Source organism: Microtus ochrogaster, linkage group LG4 (assembly GCF_000317375.1).
Source record: "Microtus ochrogaster isolate Prairie Vole_2 linkage group LG4, MicOch1.0, whole genome shotgun sequence".
Taxonomy (NCBI): domain Eukaryota; kingdom Metazoa; phylum Chordata; class Mammalia; order Rodentia; family Cricetidae; genus Microtus; species Microtus ochrogaster.
The window spans coordinates 25,422,760-25,441,341 of NC_022030.1; the positions used below are offsets into that span (position 1 = coordinate 25,422,760).

An 18,582-nucleotide genomic window follows, 5' to 3' on the forward strand; every position below is an offset into this window, starting at 1 on the left:
GTGCACCCACAAGATCGGCAGGGTATTTTCTTACTAATGGTTGATGGTTGAGAGGCCAGCTCATTGTGGGTGGGGCCATCCCGGAACTGGTTGTCCTAGGTTCTATAAGACAGCAGGCTCAGCAAGCCATAGGAAACGAGTCTCCATGGCTTCTGCATCAGCTCCTGCCTCCAGATCCTGCCCTGTTTGAGCTCCTGTCCTGGCTCCCTTGCATGATGAACAGTGATGTGGAAGTGTGAGCCAAACAAACCCTTGCCTCCCAAGTTACCTTCGGTCATGGTGTTCCACTCCAGTTAATAGTAACACAAACTAAGACACCTAAGAAGCTGTGGGTTGCCCTGGGAACACAAAAGCAGTTACTTGGGGTAACTATTCAATAAGCTCAGGACTTAGGAGACAGGGCTTGGCTTAATGCGGACAAAGTAAGCGACAGAGAAAATATGGGATCAAAAAAAACCCTAGGTAAATAACAGCATGCAGTATTGAGAAAGGGCATGCAGAAGCCAAGCCCAGCACCAGAGCGAGCATGATAGACAGGTAGGTACCTGAGCTCCTGTACTTCAGTGGTTCCAAGTATCAGCTCTAACCACCTTTCCCCCTAAATTCTCATGTTACAACTAAACAAGTCATGTTGTGAAAAACAAAACAAAATCCCCCACAATACATTTAAGAAAATTCTGGCAAACTCCTGAAGCACACAGAAAACTCGGATTGCATTTCAATCTTGAGATCTCTACCGAAAGAGACGATTGGACTGGGGCAGCATAGCCATCATCATCAGGACTGATGCGCTTAATTACGAGAAACCCAAAGCTAATAATTTCATGCAGTGCTACAGCCAGAGAGGGCTAGTTACCATGGAAACCTCACTTTCATTTTCTTCTTTCCTGAGCATATTTATGTGGTAGAGGAAGAGAAATGTAAACACGGCAGAAAGATCAAACAAGACACGGCACAGTTTGCTGTAAATATTTTACATTATTACAAGAACACAGTGAACAGGCCCTGCAGACCAGTGAATGGGAACTGGTCTCTGGCAGGAGAAAAGAAGGCTGTCCCCCCAAAACTTTACAAAAATGGCGAGTCTGTTTTAAAAAAATGTAGAAGGCAATTTTCAGAACATTCTGGAATGTTAGCCAAAATTCAAAGTGTATTTCTTCTGAATGCAAAATGTAACAAATAAATACACGTTAAAGACAGATGAGAGATACAAACGACCAAAGGTAGACAACCAACTGCTATAGGTGTAGCTGTCGTCCACTTCCAGAATTGGTTACAAAGCCAGAAAAGCCACTGTGGACCCTGAACATGTTTTATACTTGATATTTTCAGAAGCACCCTATTTCCAGTGTTTCTTTCATCCACTTCACAAATATATTATTTTTAAACAAAAAAGAGATTAAAGGTGCTTTAACCTGGTATTAAAATGGCCAGACACTGGTGCCCAAGAAAACTGCGAACTGACCACAAGGCAGGGGTGCTTGGTTCACAATGACGCTTGCAGACGGGACACTTAGGCAGCAGGTAGCTGAGGGCAGCCCTGCTCTCTCAACACTGAGTTCATCTCCAAGTAACAAGCAGAGAAAGCAACTCAGGAAACTATTTCTGCTCCTTCTCTCTGTGCTCCTGTGCTGGGAAAATGGGGGGGGGGGGCTGAAAGCCCACAGTAGTTGCATGGCCCGAGTACCCATTGAGTGTGATGTTTTTTATTTTTTTTATTTTTATTTTTATTTATTTATTTATTTATTTTTTTGTGCTCAGTTTGCTTGGATTCCCGAAGAAGTCAGAGTATTTGTGTGTCTCTGATGCTAACTTCCATTCTCTTGTATTCTCTTTAAACTTGATGTGGTTGCATAGTTATGCTTTTGGAGAGTTCTGGCATTCTAGAGCACTTACCAAAGCACTCGGACTAGACCAAAGTACTCAGACACACGCTATGGCTCAAAGTCAACAGAGTGTGCACCAGTGTTCGCCCCCGCTGTCCCCAGTTGCTCAGTCCTTTACAACCGAAACACAAACCTAAAACCTATGGGCAGTTAAACGTCTAGAGGTGTTTGAAGCAAGAAGCTGATTTGGCAGTCAGTCTTGGTGGTCAATGAAGGAGGATGGAGCTGTCCCACAAGAACTGTGCCCACAAGGACAGCTTGTATCACGTGATAAAGCTGAGCAACAGACACTGTGTTAATGAAGTGAAATTCCAGCAGACAAAGGGTATTTTGTGTCTCTGGCCACTCTGACCCTGAATTTGAACTAAATGAGCTTCTTTTATGTTTGATTCAATGCTCAGAGTTACTTGGTTGTGAAGCCTACCTACAGTAGTAGCCTGTTGAAGCTGGAGGAAACTATCCCACTGGCAGTAAATAAAAAGCAAGTTCCGTTGGGATGTGTCCACATCCTGGGTACTGTGTCTGTGCAAGGCCCAGGGTCTGAGGACTGATGGGAAATTCTCTCACAGTGGAACTGTGCTGTGCTTCATGTTGCTCTTCTGATTGCTGTTAAAGGAGAGCGATCACAGCTAGCATGGGACGCGCCCCGCAGCACTCTGGGTGAGGGTCAAGCCTGCTATTGTGTTTGTACACGCTAACAAGTCCAGCATTATCTGAGGAGCTAGCAAGCAAGTTTTCCCCACCAAATTCTTTCTAAGAGGAAAACCCTTAGAAAAGAAGAGGCAGGGAATGGTGAGCTAACACAGAGTATCAATAACAGCTGTCTGAGTCCTCTTAGCCCTTAAGGGTTTGAACACAGGGGCTCACTGTTTGCCCTGCAGTGATTGTCAGGAAACTCGAACACCTTAGGGTGATTTGACAAGTGCTCCATAAGGAAAACAGGAACGGGGACTTAGACTTCCGGGCAACTTCTTTTTTCATTCTTGGGTTCTTGCTACGCTCACAGTTGCCTGAGGCGTGTCTCTTATGGGGTTCTGTTGTTTGCTCTGGTGGCCACAGGGGTCAGACACCTGGCTTCTTATGGGGCCAGTCTAGCATCTGCTGGGTGGCATTTACAGCCTACTTATCTGATGCTACAGAAATTCCTAACAGACAGGGAAAGTGGCAATGTCTGGTTTTCCAGGAAGGGAGGTACTCTGGGAAGCTACGAGGAGAACTGATGTCTTCGTACAGTGTTCTGGGTATCTAGTAAGGCATCTAGTAAGGGTACCTGGCTTACTTTGAACCCTCATCATGCCCTCTTAGTTGAAGCTTTGGAAGACCACCTAACATGATGTAACTTGAATAACTTAGCTATTGCTCTTAAGAAGGATGTAGAGGACACCAAGTGAATTAGCCTGGAGTAGCGTGTGGATGTCCAGGGCGTTACTGTGGAGTATTCTGTCCCACTATTTCTTTGGGGGCAGGAGGTCAGCTTGCTAGCTCAAGACAATAAGGAAGCCTTCAACCTGGACACGCCCACTCACAGTGGTCTTAATGTCCTTAGAAAAAGTCCCTAAGCCTTTGCCGGTAAGGCCGCTCATACAGCATGCCGCTCATACAGCATACCTGCCGCCTAATGACACCATCTCCACAGGTTGCCTCCTCTCATAGGCTCACTGTGTGCTTGGGCTTCTCAAAAGAGGCCTGCACTTCCTGTTAGGCAGGGAAGCCCTGAGAAGAACTCTTGGGTTTATAAGCCAACAATTAAGGCTTTTCTGTTCTGGTAAAGAGAAACATTGCAAAGCCAAAGATGAGAAAGGATAGTAGCCAGCAGTCAAAACCGAGTATGGAAAGCCGCAGCTCTTAGCCTTCCTGGGCCTGGCATGGCAGAAGGGAGGGGAAACATTCCATGGCAGGTCTTTTGCTGTCACCCAGCATTCCAGGCCTCTGTGGAACGCCTGCATCTTACTGGCTTAACAGATGTTTGGGCACATAATCCTGAAGTTTCAAGAGAGATCTCGGTAGATATTTCTGCTTGAGGATTCTTACAACTAAGGAAGCTAAACCTGCAGTGTTACATTTTCTATTACTAAAGTGAAACCCAGAGACATCTGACAGTTTCCTGTAGACCCCACACTGAGCTGTGTGTGCTGTAACTCAGTTTCCCCATGCTTAGGAAATGGGCTCAATGCCCACCTCTGTAGCTCTGCAGGGAAAGCTGAGATCTGGGAGTGGGGCTGGGGCACAAGACAGACCAGAGAGTCTACTGAAGCCCTTGGAGAAACTGTTCTAGAGGCTGAAGGGGTTTTATGTTTGGGATTGTCCATTAGGTGGCGGGTTCCCTGTTGCCTGGTCTTTGGGCACTTCCGTGGGTCTCTGATGTTTTCACTGCCCTCTGTCTTCCCAGATGCCTTTGCTGGATGCCCACTCCCTTACCCCACTGCACTGTGCTTGGCCTCAGAATGTTTCTATTTTTCTCCTTCCCTTAATTGTTACTAGTGTAAAGTCAACAAACGTGGCTACTTTTCCAGCTTCCCCTGCTGCTTTGTTTCCCTTCATACAACGCAGCACAGCAGGGCCCCTCAGCAGGGAACTCCAGGAACCAGGGAGTGAGTTACTAGTGGTCCAAGGTGTCACAAGATGATGTAAGCATGTTCTCATTTAGGACTTAACTTCTACTGCATAAAAAAGATATCTAATGAGACGTGAAGACCCCGTGGCATTCGCCATGGATGTTTGAGCATGGATAACTAGTGCAAATGTAGAGGCTTTGGCTCCTCCCCCTCAGGACCCAGCACAGGGCAGCACATGGAACGTCACGTGGCCCAGTGTCAGCTCTGAGCGGCATGCCAAGCAGTTCCTGCTGCAGGGAGTGGCCCTGGCTCCTTTGCAGCTTTGGGGCCGTTGATCTGTTCTGGGTTTGGTGGGAACAGTTTGACACCTGGCGGTTTCCTCAGGCTTCAAGGGGCATTGTCGGTCCTGTCCACTTTCTCCCGCTGTTCCAGGGAACTGGTTCTTTCCTGTTTTGCCTCCCTGCATGCCTAGGCAGCTCACTTACAGACCTGCTGCGCCCTGCTCATTGCTCTTGGGCACAGATCCCCCCCCCTATCCCACGCTCCCAGAATCTTCATGGCTGTCAGGATAGAATGGTTCTAATGCCAGTCCTGAATTTAATCTTTGAATCAGTAGAGGGCAGTGGGGTGGCTTGTGGAGGTGACAGTACATTTCTCAAACTGACTTAGGGCAGTGATATATAGTTGACTGACCATCTGTATTAGAATGTAACTTTCAAAGGGACATTTTACAGGAGCTTAAGTCTGTATCAGTAACTCCTTGCAGGGTGAGCTTGCTGGCTTTTCAATCAGTTTCTTATACAGAAATGAGTGATACATAGTACACAGTCACACTTGACATGAAACTAGTAAGTCCAGAAAAATATAAAGTAAAAAAAAAATCTAATTTAAAATAGTGATATTTAGAGTAAATCAGTTAATAAGAGGTAATAATTTTAATAGTAAACTCTCATGCCGCTTTAAGATGGATTTCATGTCATATGAAAGCTTTGATATCATCTACTGATGATAATGGCACATAAAGCGTCTCTGCAGCTCTCTCAGTTCTGTGCTAGTTTGTATGAGGGCTTGGATCTTCTGTGACAATCGCATCTGCTGTCAAGAGACATGGAGGATGTCGACCTCGTGACAGGAGGAGGGGGCTGGGAGGAAGAGGGCTCAGGCAGACAGCCCCTTTCAGATGTCACTCTTGTGTCAAGGACACACGGGATTAGGGGACCATGAAGGGCTATGCCTCACACTCCTCTGACCACGACACACTCCACAGATCTGTGCCTGCAGCCGGTTTGCTCGCTCCCTGAGTCCCAGGGTGCAGCACATATTGCAACTAAAATGCTTGCTTAGCAACAGTCTTGGTCCCAGCACTGTAGAGTTGGTCAGGGGGGCTAGTGAACAGAAATGGGGCTCAGAAGGAAACTAATACAATCTCAGTCCTAAGAAATTGTTTCCCAAACAACCACGCAGTGTGAGATGCCCACTGCTGACTCCGGGCTGTACTGATGTCTGTGAGGTGCCAGCTGTGATGGGAACTAACTCTACTGTCCCTGTTGTCTTGGAAAAAGGAGGAGAAATCACAGGGTACACGTCCCTGTGGACCTTGAAGCGCGAGGGGCTGGAAGAAATCATCACATCACTTATGGTTTTCCCAAAAAAAATGGCTTTGAGAGCTTAGGCCACACAGGACACACAAGGATGCCGATTTGGCAGAAAAGTTCCCTTCTTTAAAAAACAGTGAACTACTCGTTTCTTATGAAGGCTTCTTGTGATTCAAGGTAGGAAAAGGCAGGCGGAAAGTCGGCCTGCTCGGGTTTACGGCCTTCTCCTTCACGCCCAGACGGCCACCCTGAAGGAGTGCTGAGTGTAGCTATGAGCAGGGCTACCAGCAACTCTTGGATAATCCATTAGTAAAATAAAGGCTTGCAGCCAGGCTCAAGCATAGCCACACTAGTGGGTAATTTTGGGCAGCACTGTTTACTATTATTATTTAACGAGACAAATCCTAGAATTTTGTGCATTTCTACAGCCTCTTTTCCCTAAATCAACTTGCAAATCAGAACTGTATTTATATGTGCACTTTTTGGGTATGGATTAGCCTCCTAAAGTACATAATTCCAATAATTATCAGTGACAGAAGGGATGAATAAATTATGCTTCGAGCATAACAAAATTAACAGTAAGAATGTTTTGCATAAGCTTTTCTTAATGCATGCGCCTATGTTAAATTTAATATTCTATACGACTGACATGATCCTGAAGGCTCCCAGTGAGTTAATCTTAAACTGTACCCCTGCCTGTTCTGGGACAAAGAAGAAAATAGAATTTAAATGCTGCAGATGTCAAGATGTTTTGAAAAGCTTTTTTAATTTAAGCAAAGAGTTATGATGTGAATTGCAAATCCCAACAGCCTAGATGAGTGAAATTATCAACGCCATGTTCTCTTTCCAGCAGAATGCAAGGATTAAGCTTCGGGTCTTGTTCACAGAGTTAGAGCCAAGCCAGTCTCCTTTCCCTGGCTGGAAGAGCAGTGCTGAGAGGTGCTCCTTTCTTTTTCATAGACAAGAATTGTATTATAGGCGGATTGACTTGGAAATCCTGAAAGGGAACCTCTTATCTCCTTCTGAGGGCCAGCAGATGCCTGGAGAGCACAGCACCGACTCTGAATTCTGGAGTCTGCGCTTGGGTTTCCATGGTGGGTGCCATTAAAAGCGAGCTCTGCTTTAGCAGTGTCTGACCTGCAGGGTGCCGTGCTGTGCCAGGGCTGCTCTGTGTGGGGCAGCATACTGCTGTGGGCAGGCGCACACGGCCTCTACTCTAGTCTGCATATATGAACTTTAAATGTGTAGAAAGTGAGCGAGGAGGCTGGGATGATGGTACAGTCACACTCCTCTGCAGTGGCCTCCTCTGGAAGTTAGAGTCTGCTCTATGCTCTATGCTGCCCGGAAGGGAAGGGAGGGACTTGCCATCTCACAAGCTCTTCAACACAGGCCAAGGAACCCCTAAGGTGATGTCTGTCTGAACAGAGGCCTGAGGGCTTAGTGAAGACTTCTGCACCACATCTTCCCCTGAGTGAGAGCACCTCCCAGACACACTGATCCTGAGACAACTGTGGACAGATCATGGGGCCGTTCCCTGGACACAGCTGAGATTCAGTTCAACCAAATCCTAGTTTTAACTGCTGTACACTTGATAGGCCAGAGACACCTTTAATGATGAACCTGCTTGCATACCTATGAGCTATTAGGTTTCCGGGCACTGCCTTTAGGGCAAAGAGGAGACGAAAGTGTGGGCATCCCTAGGGCTTTTCTTCATCAAAAGTCCTTGATTTCTGACCCATCTATTTCATTCCTAGCCACAGTACTCTTCAGTAGGTGTATGTGGATGTGTCTGTGCATATGAACCATGGGTTCTGAAGGTTCAGAAACTGGACAAAGAAAGGGACCTCCATTCTGGGACTGTCCCCTAGGATGAAGACACACGGTTATTATCAAGCTGCCCCTCCTGTGACTTCAGTATCTCTAAGAAAGCTTCCACTGGACTCTAGGAGCTCCTGAAACATTTCTTAGCCCTTGTTGGGAAATTCAGACCACAGACACAGTGTATTATAAAGGTGCAAATCTGGAAGGAAGGCCGGCTGTTTTGTCTTCTCCCTGTTGGGCACTGGCTAGTTGCTATTTTCCCAGCCTGCCATCCTGGTCACACATGTCTCTTGCCATCCCTGTCCTCTGCAGTCTCCTGCAGAAGTAGCTGCCTCCATCCTGCGTGCTCTCTGGGAATTTTCCACGCACTACTTTCTGCAGCCTGGACTGAGGAGGGAAAAGACAAAATAACACAGGGGTGTGATGCTCTCACTGGGCTTGTTCTGACAGGAAAGAAAAGAAAAACCCTAGGAAGTCCAAGTAATTCCCAATATATGATTATATTTATAGATACAATCTTGCCTTGGCAAAGGAGAAAGCCCACTGTGGTGGGAAGGCATCATGCGAGCGTGCGCTACCAACGCTGTTTATAGCACCGACTGAGGAGGGCCTGTGGCAGAAGCCCACGAGCTGTGCCTCAAGAAGACCTTGGAGGGACACCAATGGTCCTGGGCAGGAAAACACAGGCCTGCTATCTTCTCAGTTAGGCCTGTGCTTTTCTCTGCACAGTGGCCTCAAACGGTAGGGTTTTGTGTTAGCTAAGACGGCCCTGGGTAGGACTGTTTATTTCTTGAATAAATTTGCCTTTAACATATTTAAAAAGTGGAACAGACTTTTTAAAAACCCAGTTAATAAAAACCATAACCTTCAAAGATGGCTGCAGTAAGGTGGTATAAAGTCAGGGTGGCTGAGGACAGAGTCCCATAGGTGGAGTCTGGCCCTTGCTGGCACTATGTGATTTTCTTCTTGATGGCAGTGAGCTCTTTGTGAAGGTCGCTGAATTTAGGGCGGTTCTCAGGCTTATAATCCCAACACTTCATCATGATTTTAAAAATCTCTTCTGGACAGTTCTGTGGGGCCGACATCCGGTATCCTGAAGATTCAGAGGAGGAGAGAACTCAGAGCGGGGGAAGATATGAACACTCACACACACAGGGCATTACGCTGTGTATAGTATGCTGCTTGTAGGTGTTAGTGCCTTATGCTGTAAGCAGGGCAGAAATTACAGATCACTGCTGGTGTCAGGTGTCCCTCTGGCAGATGGCATTACAGAGCCATGTGTGTGTCAGCAGACCTGCAGGAAGCTGTAGCATACACACATACACAGCTGAGTTCTGAGGATCAGCTTCCAGAATTATCAGATGCAGACTCTGGAGATAGGGCTCTATTCTGCACTGAGCAGAGAAGGAACAAGTTCCAGCCTTCACAGGCTGCTGTCTGTGTGTGAGGACGGAAGGCAGGCACCCTCACACCCTGGCTACGCAAGGCATGCTGGCCACAGGAGCCAGGCTGGGGCATACCTGATCAGAACATGGCTCTCGCTGGAAGCTGTGTCAGACACAAGCATGTGCACAGTGTAACTGCCACCTGGCCCTGCCTGTCTCCATCAGGAGGACCACGGCACTTCTTCAGACCACAGTGTCTCTAAATCCCTTCTGGAAACTGAAGCCTTTCCACTGGGATACCACAGGGATCTGTCTGGTGTGGAACACAACACCACTCTAAGGCAGCCTGCCTTCTGTCACTTCAGTGAGGCAGGACAAAAGTGGTGTTCTCTCTCTCTAAAGTGGAGGGTCCCTGCACACGGACACGATCTCATAAACTGTGATTGTGCAGGACTGGTATCTACAGAGTTCACACTTGAGAACTGCAATTAAGTTACAAAAACAAATTGCAAAAGAAAATAATGTTTTAAATAAGTTCACAGTTGTGTTGGCCATGTTCATAGATACACGTTCATGTTCACAGATACATAGATACACCTACGGGACATAAGCTGGCTTGCAAGGCTTTGCCCTGTTCTACGGGAGCCATAGCACCCATGGTGTTTGGAAACAGACTACTCTGACATGTTCCTCCCTACAGCATTGCGACTCTTCCCTCCCAGATCTGGTGGCGGACACGCCATGGGCACCGCTGTCCTGGTGCCCATGAACACAGATCACTGAGGCTGGCGGACATGAACGTGACACACCCAGGCCTTGGCTTACCTCTTTCCACCTGTTCCCGGGCCTGCTGGTTCGTCATTCCAGGGTACGGACAGACTCCTAGGCTGAAGGTCTCCCACAGGAGGACGCCAAAGCTCCACACGTCACTTTCAGAGCTGTATCTCCCTGAGAGGGAAGAAATGGTCATAGCCAGGTGAGTCAGCGGGACAGGAGGATAAGGGCTCGGCTCTGAGTGTCACCTGCATGCTAGCACCGCTAAGCCTCCAAAGGAATGTCACAGGTGCATCCATTCTTGGTACTTGTGTTAATTCCATGCCCAGCAATGTTAAGAATTAAATGGAGTCTTCAGGAGGATAGTTTAATCAAATGACCTATAAAATGATTTTCTTCTTTTCCAAAAACAAAAATTCAGCCAGCATGCAGGCTTACTTCCCCTATGGTATCTGAATGAGGTGGTTGGTTTATATATAAAAATATAAATTTGCACACATCAGTCCCTAGGAGATTAAATAAGATGGAGCCCTACAATTTGGCCTTCTGCCTGCATCATTTTTTTCCCAATAAAATTACAAACAAACTTAAAGCAATAAGGAAAGTTTCTTAACTTCAATTTTTTTAAAACTTATCACTGTTTATAGATATTCTTACATGTTAAAAGGTCTCATTTTCTCCACTGATAGTTTCATTTGCAGAAAATGCATTTCTCTGTGAGGTTTGAATAGAGCGGAAATTAACATAGCTGGCTGATAAGAACAACCTCTATTACATGTTGCCTTGTTTTGTCAGAATATCGTGCTGCACCTGTGCTGAACTATGTGAGCTGAACTCTTAGATTTTTTTCCTTTTGGTAGCCTTCAGTAGAAGCACAGAGATAAAATCCCACCAAAGATGCCTCTGGAGATGGATATGATATCAGGGAGGAGAAGCAGAAACATCCTTCCCCATCTCCAAGACAATATGCACTTGTCCAACACTACATATGTGCACTGCCACAACCAAACTCCACCTGCAGTAATGTTAAGGTTTTTCTGTTTTTTGTTTTTTTAAAACAAGGTCATATGTAGCCTATGCTTGCCATGTAGCTTAAGGCTGGCCTTCAAGTCCCAATCTCCCACGTCTACCTCTCCAGTGCTGGGATTACAGGCCTGTGTCACCATGCGCAGCTTGAGGGTTTCTTGACTTAGCATTTTCTCTCCCCCTGCTATCCCAGGATTTACAAATGCCACTCCTGGACAACTGTAATCTTCCTCTAAACAGAGCGGCCTCTTCAGATCCTGAAGAAGGCAGATGGCTGGAGCGTGCCTGTGCTGGAGTGGCTCTCAGACTGGACTCACTGAGCAGCTTCCCACTTCGGAGAAGGCCATTGTGGACATCCCTGTGCTGTTGGGTAGGAAAATTACTTTTCTTCTCTGCACATCAAGTCTTTTCATGAAACTCACTCAGCGGCTAAAGGTTACGGCTAATTTGTAAAGAAGTGAAGATCTGGAGACACGTAGCTTATGTTGTCTCGTGGAGATCAAGAAAAGTGCTCTGTGTGCACACAGACCACACTTCAGAAAGCCTACAGAACCTGCCTGACATTCGAATCTGGTTTGGTGGATCATTTCAACACCACGGAGTGAGTCAGGGCAGCATTTTGCTGCTGTCTTGTTGCACTGACCCTCACAGTGCCCGTCTGGAGCAGAGGCACTACAGTTTGCACGACCATAGACGAGGAGACAGCCTGCCCAGGTCCTGTCGCTGACTACATAACTAAGGAGAAAATGCATCTCCCTCTCATTCCAGACTCTCCGGAGTTCTATCACACCGAGAAGAGTTTCTCCTAGTTAAGCCGTGAGCTCCGCCATCACCCTAAACAATCAGGTGGCAAGCGGTTAACTTTTACAATAATTTCTGAGATTATAATTACAGCATTTCTCCCTCTTTCCTCCACCCACACCTTCCTATATGCCTCCCCACCCCCCACCAGATTCAGGGCCTCTTTTCTCACTGTTATTGCATGCACATCTGTATGTGTACATACATCCATCTTCCTTAGTATGTCCCTGTTCAGTATATTATTATGTCACATGGATGCATGCTTTAGGGCTGACCATTTCACACTGGACAACCAATTGGTGTGTTCTTTTCTGAGGAAGACCCTCTCTCCCACTCCTTGCTGGAAAACTTTCCCAATAACTGGTAAGTAGGTGACGTTATTTCTTAGATGAAGACGAGTATACTGCCTTTTCTTTATAAGCCTAGTACTTCTGTTGAAAACTAGACTGAGAACGGAGGAGTACAGTGTGAGTATGCTGGCATTTGATTGCTGGGGAGTGTTACGATTTGACTGTGAGATGCGCCTACAGGCCCATGTGTGATCCATTAGTCCCTGAGTGGCGGTGCTATTTGGGAAGGTAATCAATGAGGCCTTGTTGGAGGAAGTAGGTCACTGCGGGCAGCTGCTGTTGATTTAAAGTCAGGCCCTACTTCCTGTTCAATGTAACTACCGTGTCTTCCCTGCCATGACAGACTATGTCGCTCTATAAATACAAGTCAGAAATAAACTCCTCCTCCCATCGGTTCCTGTTGTCAGGGTGTCTGACCGAGCAATGAGAAAGTAACTACTCTAGACTGTCACAGATACACGGCTGAGAGGCGTTTGAGAACAAGACGAGAGCACAGAAAAAGTATCTGTCTCTGGAAGGAGAGTATATGGCTAGAGACAGGTGTGGGTAAGGGGCCTTCAACAGTGCCTGATTCTTAAAAACATTTTAAATTAAGTAACACTAATAGCACAGCTGAATCCAACAGACCTAAGCCAAAGCTGCAAGAGGATGGCTTTGACCTTCCTGACTCTCCCTGGGAGATGGGAGCGCTATTGCAGCAGCCTGCAGCGAGAGTGAGGGAGGGACCAGTGAAGAGGAAGGGCTCCTGGGTGTGAAGTAAGGAAAAACTTGAGGTGTAACAAGAAAGAAGGACTTTCATGAGATAAACTCCAATCCAAGTCTGAGAACTAACACAGCAATCAGGGTCGTCCTGAGGCTGTCTTTTTCGGGCATCTCCTGCTGGACTGGACACTAACTACTAACCTGCACTGTCGTTCACCTGTACAGCGTCTTCCTCCTCCCCACCCAACGGCATCGTACAGAATCTGTATCAAAGGCAAATGCTACCTCAGAGTCAACCTGAAGGCTTCCTACCTGTCCTTTTCACTTGAAATCCATCTGTCTGGCCCAAGTCTCTGGAGCTAGTCCTCAGACTCACAAGTACTTTAGTGAGGTCAGTATTCACTAAAGCACACTGTGATCAAGAGGTGGATTTTTACTCTCATAAGCACTCAAGCACAAGAAGAAAATCCAGGCACAAGGGCTTTTCACAAATATTTTGCACCTAAAGAAAGACTCTGTACACATACGAGTGTTATAGTCTTATCTTTCGTCCAGTGGTTTTTCCATGAGGAACAGCACCCAGCTCTGCGAAGACGCCTGTGGGAATGATGGGGTCCCTGAGCTCTAAAGCTGGTGTAGATGACTAGGAAGCTCACAAGAGCTCCTCTTGTTGGCATGAGGCAACCGACTCAGCCGTGACAAATATCCAAGACAATTACACTCAAATCTTTACCTAGAAAAAAATCTGGTGGCTCTTCAAGACGTTAAACTAGTTCACACTCACATCCTGGGCTACTGGGTGCAGAAAACACCGTTGTGTGAAGTACAGTACCAACCAAGACAGACACACTGACAACTGCGGGCTGACATGGACTGCCTTCCACACATTCACACACATGTGTGCACTTCTCACAACAGAGATATGGAAAACTTTTCAGTGGACAAAAATAATAATAATTAAATAAATAAATGCCTGCTTTCATAGGAGACAATACCCACGTCTCTCTTTGCTCAAGATTTATGTAAACTCCAGGGACAGAGGCTGAGACCAGAATCCTGCGGAGGGAGAATCAAGGACTTGATTGACACTATTTAACCTTAGATGAGATTACTGAACCAATTATAAGACATTCAAACTAGCAGACCAGACCCTGCAACACTTGATGCAAGTATAAAAGTGTGCATGTGCAATATGCAGTGTTCTGAGGAACGGTGCATAACAAAGCGAATTGTTCTTTGAACACTCATTGGCTACTGTAACCTAGCAATCTCACAGGTATGAACCCTGGGGTCTGTGACTAAGAACATACACTGAATCTGGGTTGCCCCTCAAGCTCCAGGCTGGATTCTGTTCTACCACAACCATGCCGTGGGTGCTTTGTGCTGATGCAGCCCACCTTCACTACCAACAGGAAAACTGGAGTCCGTTCATACCATAATTAAGAGCCTCGGGTGCTGTCCATTTAATTGGAATCTGCTTCAAGCCGGAAGATGAATATACTCCGCCGTCTTCTTGCCGAGACATTCCAAAATCACTGATTTTCAGAATATTATTTTCCCCTACCAGGCAGTTTCTTGCAGCCAGGTCCCTGGGTTATAACAAGACACAGAGAACGCCCATTAAAACAAGTTGAGAGCCGCTTTCACATTTTGACTTCCACACTTTGCATTTTCACATCTGCAGTGTATCTATAATGAGGTTAAGAACGCTCGCGATTTACCAGGCTTCCCATCAATTCTGTCACAGGTAAAAATCACCCAGGAGAACATTTGCATATGGAGCAGGCCACATGCTAGTTTTCTAGGCATCAGCCAGATTTCCATTTAAATAGAAAAACTCAGATTCTCTGTTAAAAGAGGAAGCCACAGAGGTGAGGCTAAGAGAATTTGACATTGTTTTTACGTTGACCAGCTTCCCTAGGGCAGCACTGCCCAAGGACTGCTGGGATAATGGACTGTTACCTGCTGTCCACAAAAGCAACTCGGTCACATGTGCTGCTGAGTATGTGCAGCGTGGCTAGGGTGCCTGAGAAGTAGTGGTAGGTGGCTGCGGTAAAAGGCCATCTCCAGAGGTTCCCCAAGGAGGGGGAAAGGCTAAGGTGGTAAGAAAGTGGGCGAACCATTCTACTGCACCCGGGACAAACCAAACTGCATGGCGGCTCGGCTCGCTCTCCCTCATAGCTCTACTCTGTCCACGGGATGGATCAGAGCTGACAGTGAAGTCCCTTCCCCAAGTCTAGTGAGGAGGGCATGCAGCAATCAGATCATATAGAAAGTCATGAGTGTTATCACCAAAGGACAGGATCTATGGTGCGTGGATGTCAACGTGTGTAAAGGGACAGACTCACAAGAGGGAATCCTAGGTTAGACAGGCTTGTCCAAGGCCTCTTTGGTATTTACTCAAAGACCTGGAGAGTGTGTGTCAGTTAGGTACGGTCTGAAGGAAGGGTGTGTGTCAGTCAAGTTTGACAAAGACAGTTTCCTCCTAACATCCATTTCTTCCACTTTAGTACAGGAACCTAGAGTTTAGCTGAATGTCTGGCCATGTGGTTTAAAACATGAAGCTTTCTAGTGTCTCCGGCAGTTAGGCGTGGCTGTGCTTTAGGTGCTGGCTGATGAAGTGGCAGCATAGGAATTCTCCACAGTGTTCACACATTGTTTGAAAGCAAGGAGAGAGACTGTAGCTCTCTCCCCCTCCCTTCTGCTAGCCTGAGCAGGGACAGGAGGGAAGGTGTGAGCAGAGAAGACCTAGCACGAAGAGAAACTATAGCAACACCATCAGAACAGCAGGCAACCAGGAGCCTGGGATCACTTACCAGTTCCAGAGAGTTGCCAGCCATATTCTGTGCTTGGATTTGTTACATAGGAGAATTATTATGCTATTTAAATGGTTTTCATTTCTTAACTTTGTGTGTCGGTGTGTGTGTGTGTGTGTGTGTGTGTGTGTGTGTGAGAGAGAGAGAGAGAGAGAGAGAGAGAGAGAGAGAGAGAGAGAGAGAGAAAGAGATTATAAACAAAATACAGTGGTAAACCTGGATTTAGATACCTTGAGTTGGAGAGATCTATGGGATGTCTCAGTGGAGGAGGGAGTAAGCAGCTAGCATATCAATTCTGAAGTCACAAGAGAGATCAAAGAGACAGCTGTAGTTTTTAGATGGCATTTGAAGGTATGGGATTAGAAAGGCATGCACGGCCAGTGTAGAGAGACGGAAGGCAGCATCCAAAGATGACACACTGGTCTAAGGAAGGGCCAAAAACAAAGGGGCAGCACAGAGGCAGAGAAAGCCCTACCTCTCTGTTCAGTGAGGACTGCATTTCAAGGGGCAGTCAGCCACTATGGGTAATTCCAGGGCAGACTGTGAGCTGGTTACTGACTGGTCGACATGGACTAGGGCAATCTTAGAGACGCAGTGGCTGTAATAAGAGCGTGACCACAGCGGACAATGGAAGGGAGAAAAAGCAGCTAAAAGCTCTGCTGAGTACATCTGCCGTAGAGAGACAGAAGTAGAGAGGTCTAGACAAGGGCTTCAGCATGAGGGGATGCCCCACCCTGCCCAGTGCAGAAGCCAGTGTATGTGTGCAGGCTGGGATATGATGCAGGGAAACATGGCAGTCACAGATGCGAAGATCTTTCAAACCACACATGAATCCTGCCACCTCTTGCATTCTCAATGTAGATTCCTAACGTTGAGACGTGTGTGGGACACAGGATGCTCAGAAACACTCTATGAGTGGGTACCCTCTCATATAAATGGTCCAGGATAAAGGCATCCCTTCTGGCTTTTCATTTTAAATTATATTCTCCTGAGCAAATAGTTGGTTTTCTTTTCAACTGGTTCTTATATATGTGTTTTTGGAACACATATATAAGAATTAATTTTTGGAAGTCTTGAGTCATATTTAAAGTTGTTTTTTGAAATGAGGTCTCACTGGGCCCTGGCTGGCTTTGAAGCCATTTAGATCCTCCTGCCCCAGCATCCCAAGGTCAGTCCAGGCATACACTATCACGCCAGGTAAGTCTAATTTGCATCTTTAGCAAGAGACACATCCCACTGGTACCTAACAGTACCCAATTAACCTTACAATTACAGGCCACAATTATGACCAGAGAAATAGCATTTCCGTTTTGGTAGGGAACTTGGCTGGCTGTCCTTACAGCCATTCACAAAGAAACGGGAAGCATTTCGCTCTGCTGATTTGCTGTGACTACTTTTATTCATCGGATCAAGACTCACAAGGAGAACCATGGAGGAAGCCCAAGCTAAAAACTGAATCTGACTCACTGCCCGGCTTTTAAATGTGGCAGCTCACCATGTGCTCCCACGGGGGGAGTTTCCTGCCAAAGTAATGACAGTGAATGGCTGGTTTATAATTCACTGCATCTGCAGCCATGATCTAGCCATGCTGTCCTGGGAACTCCAGGTCTTACCCACGTTTGGCTATATTACACCCCAGTCCACTACCTATCTGTGTGGCCTTGGCATACTTGGCTGTGCTTTCCTCATCTAACAAACAGAACTTGGCAGGGCTAGGAGGGGTAACGCATACAAAGTGGCAGCATACGGTAAACACAGCATCAACTTTCGTACTGCCCTTGCTCATGGGTTAGTACTGCTACTGTTGAAACTACTGCTCTTACACGAGGCCCGGAACAACATGTGGAAATCATTCTGCAACCATGTCAATGTCAGAGTCTGTCATGGTCACAAAGGAATGGGGCAGCACCTGGAAACACAGCTGCGGAGACCATAGAACCGTGGTGCAGAGATCTAATCAATGACGTCTCCACACTTTCACATGCTTGACATCCTCTTGAGACAATGAAGAGTAAGAATGTCGAATCTCTCATGTGGGTGCAGGCCTGGCTCCTCTGGTCTGGGAGGTGGCACTGTGGGTGCGCTGTCTCTGCAAGGCTTCCGGGCTGCACTGTGACGCTGCACACAGACGAGGATCCAGGAGGGAACTGGCGCTTCTCTACTAACCAGGTTCAGATCAGGCCATGTTACGTCACTGCATCAGATCTCATGGCTCCCTCCTTTCCCTTTACCCTCTTCTGGGGATGAGGAGGACATGTTTTCTAGTACCTTCCTAACAGTCATCAGAAACAGTCTGTGGTTAGTAACACGGGATGATGTGTTGGAGATTTCTGAAAGGCTGTGGCTACATTTCATTCAGGGGATTTACTGCAAACAACACAGCCTTTAAATCTGGATCCAGACAGTCTTCAAAACCCACACTTGTAACTTTGGTTCTGTCAAGGCAGTAAGCCCATAATGCAATGCATGCTGGTTATAACTAAAGCCTCCAGGTGAGCCAGACAAACACAAAGAGTTTTCAAGATTCATGCATATGGATTCCAGAGCGTGACAGAAACGTGGAAAGGCAGCACAGGAGTTCCCTCTCCGTTCTGTTGCTCTTCAGTGCATTTGCAGCATCCCTCAAAACAGGCACAGAGGAGGCACCTGAACTAGCTTCATAAACTCCACAGACGCCCATCTTTCTACCTAGATAAACCTGACAGCTACCAGGTAGCGCGTAGGGAAATGAGTGAAGAACCAGAGAGGCTCTCCTGACCCATGTGTGAGCGTGCATGCCTCAGCTGAAACCCTGAGTATCTGCTTTTGTGGGACATACCCACACTCACTGAAACTAAGGCTGATAGGCCTGGCTGCCTTAACAGCAACTGA

At 46.8% G+C, this 18,582-nt stretch overlaps 1 protein-coding gene across 3 annotated transcripts in view; it reads right to left on the reverse strand.

The window, feature by feature from the left end:
• Positions 1-4,983: 4,983 nt before the first annotated feature.
• Fer (FER tyrosine kinase) overlaps positions 4,984-18,582 on the reverse strand; it is a 323,903-nt gene continuing 310,304 nt past the window's right edge. For all 3 annotated transcript variants that reach the window (XM_013351613.2, XM_005361336.2, XM_005361337.3), the window contains 3 exons: positions 14,330-14,484; positions 10,068-10,190; positions 4,984-8,950 (listed from right to left, as the gene is read on the reverse strand). In XM_013351613.2, coding sequence (XP_013207067.1) covers positions 8,808-8,950; positions 10,068-10,190; positions 14,330-14,484 — 421 coding nt within the window. In that variant the 3' untranslated portion in view covers positions 4,984-8,807. The remainder of the gene's footprint in view (positions 8,951-10,067; positions 10,191-14,329; positions 14,485-18,582) is intronic.